Below are 7,023 nucleotides of genomic sequence, written 5' to 3'. Positions count from 1 at the left end.
TGGAAATTTGTGCTTCAAATGCAAGGAACCATGGGACTCCAAGCATAAGTGTGCTCCAAAAGAGAAAGCAAACAAGTTAGAGTACCTATCAGGAGATTATGCAAGTTCTGAAAATTCAAACCAACAGACTGAGCATGGTAACAGTGGAGGGGATACTGCATCAGAAGGTTCAGAAAAGGGGAAGGATGATGAGACACCCATGGCACGCCTCTCTAGCATTCATAGAGAGGGATCATTCAGGATAAGAGGGGTCTTAGCAGGGCAGTGAGTGATCACCTTATTGGACATAGGGGCTACTCATAATTTCTTTGATGAGGGACTCGTGGCCAGGCGTGGTATTTAGACAGAGGAGTTCGAGGGGTTCAGAGTGAGTGGCAGATGGTTTCATCCTCACATGTACCATGAGGGTTCTCAACCTTCCCTTGAGGTTGAATGACTATGAGTTTAAGGCCAATTACTATGTGGTTGGTTTGGGGGAAATGGATGTCATCCATGAAATGGCTTCACATGATTGAGGAGTTCCACCTCAACGTGCACATCATGGAGATGAGGTTTGAGGTAGATGGGAGGAAGCATGCGATGAGGGTTATGACAGATAGCAGCATACTCACAGTGTCCTTGAGAAGAATGGAGAGGTTGATTTGACATGAGCAGATAGAGTGGGCAGCAGAGTGTGTGTTGATGCCTACAACAGTTGAGCAACAAAAGAAGGATTATCCTCCACAGATACAGGAGATATTGACTAAATGCAGAAAGGTGTTCAGTGACATTCCACCAGGGAGGCTACCAGACAGGGGAATTGAGCACATCAAGTTGGAGGAGGGTGCAAAACCTGTCATCATCACCCCAGACAACTCAAATATGAGATAGAGAAGACAATAAAGGAGTTGTTTGATATAGGACACATTAGACCCAATAAGAGCCCATTTGCATCTATGGTTGTGTTAGTGAAGAAGGATGGGACTCTATGCATGTGCATATAATAATATGCTTTGAACAAAAAGACAATTAAGAACAAATACCCCATACCTCGTATAGATGAGTTGATTGATGAGTTGCACAGGGCTTGTTACTTCTCTAAGATCGACTTGAAGTTTGGATACCATCAGATATGGATGAGAGGAGGATGTGGAGAAGACAACATTTAGATGTCACTACAGGAATTTTGAGTTCCTGGTTATGCCATTTGGCCTAACCAATGCACCTGCTACATTTCAATCTTGTATGAACAAAGTGTTTCAACATCAATTGTGAAGTTTTGTGTTGATCTTCTTCGATGATATCATGGTATTCAGTCGGTCTTGGGGAGAGCATTTGAGATACTTGGAGGAGTTGTTAAACATTTTAGAGAGGGAGTCCTTGTATGCCAAGGATTCCAAGTGCGGGTTTGAGATGACAGAGCTACTCTATTTGGGGCATATCATCAACGCAGAGGGTGTCAGAGTTGATCCGAAGAGGATCTGGGCTATCATTGATTGGCCTCCACCCAAGAACCTTACACAACTTAAGGGGTTCTTTGGGCTTTGCGGCCTCTACCGATGCTTCGTTAAGGGTTTTTCACAGCAGTTGGCACCACTAACAGACTTGACGAAGAAGGGGGAGTTTCGTTGGTCAGATAAGACACAACAATGTTTCGATAAGTCCAAGCAGTTAATAAGTTCATGCCCAATTCTCGCTATACCAGATTTCACTAGGCCATTTGAGCTACAGTGTGATGCTTTGAGTGAGGGTATTGGAGCAATGTTGATGCATGATAAGCACCCGATTGCCTTCAAGAGCAGGAAATTGAAGGGTATGGAGAAGAGTTACAACATATATGATAAGGATATGTTAGCCATCATGCATGCATTGGCAAAGTTCAAGCAGTATCTTGTGGGCAGCAAATTTGTTGTTAGAAGGGATCATAATAGCTTGAAGCATTTCTTAAATCAAGGAGACCACAATGATAGGCAACAAAAGTGGGTTGGTAAATTGCAGGATTACGACTTTGACATCGAGTATGTCAAAGGGAAGAGGAACATAGTTGCTAATGCCCTATAAAGGAGGCTTCATTTAGGTGTTATTGGTGAGATTAGGGATGATTGGTGTGGGTTAATTTCTACCGAGTATGCGAAGGACACTTGGGCAGCTAGCATTGTTGATGGATCAATACAGGATGGCAGGTACATCGTTGTAAATGAGCTCATCATTTACAAGGGGAGGATATTGCTAGTACTCAAGTCAAAGATGAAGAGGAAAATTTTGAGGGCCTTTCATGACGTCCACATGGCAGGGCACCCAGGATACTACAAAACTTATAGGCAGATTTGGGAATGTTTCACTTGGAAAGGACTCAAGACCGAGGTCTTTCAGTATGTCAGAGAGTGCCTTATTTGTCAGCAAAACAAGCAAGAACATTCCTTTCCAACATGATTGTTGCAGCCCCTACCCATTCCTGATAGGAAGTGGGAGTGTATTTCTATGGATTTCATCACGAGCTTGCACAAATCTCAGAGTAGGTACTGTATTTTTGTGGTGGTGGACAGGTTGACAAAATTTGCTCATTTTTTTGTAATTGCCACCACATACACAACAGTACAAGTTGCAAACTTGTTCTTCAGAGAGGTATTCAGACTCCATGGGTTGCCTCGGAGAATAGTCAGTGATCGGGACAGCAAGTTCATGAGTCATTTCTGGCAGGAGTTATTTAGACTCAGTGGGACAGAGCTTACTTCGAGCACTAGTTACCATCCACAGACAGACATACAAACATAGATTGTTACTAAGTGGGTGAAAGGTTACCCCAAGAACTACATAGTGGGGCAACAAAAGACATGGGTTAAGTGGTTACATTTGTGTGAATACTGTTACAACATCAATTACCACATGTCTATCTGGATGACACCATTTATGGCGCTGTATGGGTATGACGCACCTAACTTTTTGGATTTGTTACTAGGAGATAGTAGAGTGCCGAGAGCCAGAGTCGAGGCATTATGAAGTCTTTGAAGAAAAATTTTCAAAGGGCACAAAATTAACAGAAGTAGTATGTTGATCAGAGACAAGTGGAGCATTCATTTGAGGTGGGTAATATGGTGCATCTTATGTTGCAACCCTACAAACAGTCCACTCTCAGGAAGAGTGGCGCCAAGAAACTCAAGCCACGACATTATGGACCATTCAGGGTTATTAAGCATATTGGTGAGGTGGCTTACGAGTTGGAGTTACCAGTTGATAGTCTAGTACATAATGTTTTCCATCTGTCTTGCCTCAAGAAGGCGATTGGACATAATGTGATACCTTCTACAGTGCTACCATCCCTTGATGAGGAGGGGAAATTGATTTTAGTCCCTGAGGCTATTGTTGATGGCGATGAGAGGGGATTGAAGAAGAGGGTTATTAGGGAGTATCTAATGAAGTGGAAAGATCAACCAACAGAGGATGCGACATGGGAGAGTGAGCAAATTTTGCAGCACCCAGCATTGAGGTTGCTTAAGGACAAGCAATCTTGGGGAGGGAGGACTGTAATGTTCCCTCTTTAGACAAACCAAATGGTAGTTGGAGGTTGGCCTATTATTTGTTCCCATAGGCTAACAGATTGTGTAGGGGGCCCATTCAAGGGCTTAGACAGACACTTCAGGGCTTTGTGGGCCACTTTGGTTAATTTGGGATAGTCTCCTAAATTTTAGGAGGGGTACCTATTTTTTACGGATGGATTGAGAGTTGTCTAGGACACATAAGGAGACCCCGAGACTATTTGAGGAACTTTTGGCACAGTTCCTAAATTTTAGGAGGGCACGACTAGTTAGCTCACAATGGACAGGCGGCATCAATGGACAAGTGTCTTCAAACAGAACTCGAAACGGAGTCCAGATGAGCAAGTTTGGAATAAATTGGAAATAATTTAATTATTTACTAAGTTTGATTTCAATAATTTATTAATTAAGTGATTAATGTAATCACTCATGTTTATAATAAATCAAAATAAGCCTTGGGCCCTCTTCCGTAGGCGTGGCAATTCATGTGTTATAACTTAACACATTTGGCCCCCTTTTTATGAATAAACACCCCTCAAGTTGCATCAATCCATTATGGAGGGAAATTTATTAATAAACATTGTTTAAGTTTATTAAAATAAAATAAAATAAATTAAAACAATGCAAGGAGGGAAAGTTCGAACCTCCTTTGGAGGGAAAAAGAAATGAATAAAGGAGAAATTGGGTGCCATTTTTCCATTCATTCAGTTCATTTCTACTCGATCATTTTGGTGGAGGAGCTCTGAGAGGAGTTTTCTACAGCAGTGACTTCCAGGAACGATAACTCTTGGAGGAATTAAGGGTGGGGTCCCATGGAGGGGAGCTTCCTAAAAAATAGAGCTGGAGCTGTTGAGCTTTTTTAGGAATATTTTAAAGTTGGCGGTCCCATGAATTTTGTTTTGCACTTCAGCTTAAAAATTTAACGATGTCATGAGCTTTGTAGTTCAGATTAACTTAAGTTTAAAGTTTAAACTCCTAAATTTAAGTAAATTGGTAGTAAACAAATTTAGTTTTTTTTATAAAATTTATGTAATTGACAAATGGCATAATACATTCCTAAGCTGGTGGGGCAATTTCTATCCCCACCCCATTTTCACCAGCTTAGATTTTCAAGCCTAAAAGGTAGGGGCTCTATTTTTTAGGAAAAGATTCTAATTAATCCCGTAGCCAAAAAATATTTTTTTTCATGGGACCGCCTCTTCCTTCAAAATAGAGCTTAAACCCCCTCCATAGGACCCCTCCCTAAGAGTTGGACAAAACCCCATCTCTCCTGGTGACAAGACAACAACAAATCAGATTGCAAATCTTGTACTAGGCAGCATTTCAAATCAAGTTCTAAGCCAATTAGAAGCAGCCGTACGGTTACAGGCTGAGGTCACATTCCCATCATAGCTGAGCGTTCATTCCGCAGCAGCATACAAGAGGATTCTAGAGATTCAGATCTGTATTTTATGCACTTGTCTTCTGGGCGTGTACATTTCAGATCAGCCACATCACTACATTAACTATACAGTTTGGTGTCCACAAAAAACCCAAGCGCTCAGTTTCAACAGTGGAGGCAACAGTAGACAGTCACAGGATAAAGACAAATCGACCCAGTCTTGCTATATACAGATCTGATCTATTTTTTGCAATGAAATATTGAAAATGATTTATTTAATTTCCAGTACAAGCTTTAAGATTTTTCTGTATATCTCTTTCAGTTATTGTTAATTTCTTTTGCATAGCTTTCATGTCATAAAAATAAAAAAATAGAAAAAACTCAAAAACGCAGAGATTCAAGAAAAATCAGAATTACCATACCAAATTTCAGGTCTGGGGTGGTATACCACAATACAGAAAGAGATTTTCCCCAGGAGTAGGAGCATGGCACTTTGCTAGACTCCATTGATAGAGTTTCGGGTGGAACAGAGACAACCATCCCACTTGATGTCGGAACCTGCGAGAATCGAGAGGCAGTAGAGATTGTGGATATTCGAATTCCCATGGAAAGGGAGTCGAGAGAGAGCAAGGCACAAATTAGGATTTTCCCCAAAGACCAGAATCCAAAATGTGTTGATCCCATGGAAATGATTTTACAGATTCTAGGCAACTTAAATGTCATTAAGAAAGTTTTATGGCTTGTTTCAAATAGTGGCAGTTTTCTCATTGATTCAGACACCACCATTACCTTTCTGGAAGAAGCAGCGTACAGTTCAGTGATGGAAGAAGTTGTGAGATCGGAGGAAGCGAAAGGGTCAGGAAATGATCTGAGAATTTGTAGCGGAGGAATTTTGTTTTCCCTGGCTAGTTCCAACGATGATAGTGCCAACTTGGTTGAGGAAGCTGCAGTTGATGTTAATGGGGTACAGTCTGTTTCTCCCCTGACAAACATTGTTCCTAATGCCGCCGCTGCAAATGCTGCAGGGATGAAGAAGAATTCGTTGTGTTTGTGCGTGGAGAGGGTGAAAGAGGGCATCGGCAGAGTAAGCGATGAATATGTTCAATTGGGCATAGACTGCGGGGAATAAAATGAGGGCACGACTCGAAGTGAGGGAGGCATTCTTGTGTCGTCATGGTGGAAGCTTGTATTGGAGGATGTGATCACTGAGAATTGTGCTATTTGCAAAAGCCACACCATGGAACTCTATAGTAAGTGTCAGTTCAATCAAACCAGCGAAGAATGTGAAATCGTATGGGAAGAAAAAAAATGACAAGCCTTAAAATGATTTATTAGATATTGAATTTTTGAGAGAAAGGTTGGCTCAATTGCTGCTAGGTGAAGACATTGTTGTTGATGGAAAAGGCAGAAATCATAAGTGCTACCTTGTAGGATTTATGGATGTTATGGATGGAGTATACCTTGAATATGCAGAAAGTGGTGTTCCCCATTGTGGATTATTGTACATGTTTGTGCTGGAAAGGTAGCATTTGATGATGGCTTTGACAAGAGAATTATAAATTCTGGCCTGCTGTGGAGAAGGCTTATTCACAGTGTTCGAGAACAGTCTCTAGTGAAATTAAAATCTTTGATGGGTCTGGTGTAATGTGAGTTTTGGAATGGAAGCAGAGATGTGGTTGTGCATGGCTGTACCGGTTGGCCTTCACGGGGGAGATTGTTGGGAATGTGAAGCCCAATAGCCAGATGACCTTTCGCCTTCTCCTAGCTATTTGTTTCATAGCTGAATACGATTATATAAATGGCTGTGTGCAGCCCATGTATGATATAGATTGGATATTGATTAATACAAGTTATCCCTGCTTGGGAGTGAACATAGCCTTTATGGTGCACCACTATAAATCTCGTGTGTCTCGTGTCCTTGTTGTGTGTGATTTTCTTTCTGCTGTGTTTTGTGTTGATTATATATGTTTTCTCTGCTCGTTTTAAATTAACAGGGAATACCCTGCCTAGTATGAATCATCAACAAATTATTACCCTGACTATAGAATGAATTGGGTGGGCAAGAAATGATATTACCTGCATGTATGCAAGAAATAATGATGCACAGTGTCTACCCCAAGCTCAGCA

The 7,023-nt window shown here is 41.3% G+C and overlaps 1 protein-coding gene across 1 annotated transcript; it reads left to right on the top strand.

Moving 5' to 3' along the window:
* Nucleotides 1–1,284: 1,284 nt before the first annotated feature.
* On the top strand, nt 1,285–2,040 carry LOC131029868 (uncharacterized mitochondrial protein AtMg00860-like). The gene has a single exon (XM_057960523.1). It carries the CDS (start codon nt 1,285–1,287, stop codon nt 2,038–2,040), a length of 756 nt encoding a protein of 251 aa, XP_057816506.1.
* Nucleotides 2,041–7,023: the final 4,983 nt, after the last annotated feature.

This window comes from Cryptomeria japonica, chromosome 3 (assembly GCF_030272615.1).
Source record: "Cryptomeria japonica chromosome 3, Sugi_1.0, whole genome shotgun sequence".
NCBI lineage: Eukaryota > Viridiplantae > Streptophyta > Pinopsida > Cupressales > Cupressaceae > Cryptomeria > Cryptomeria japonica.
This window is presented reverse-complemented; position numbering and strand designations above follow the sequence as displayed.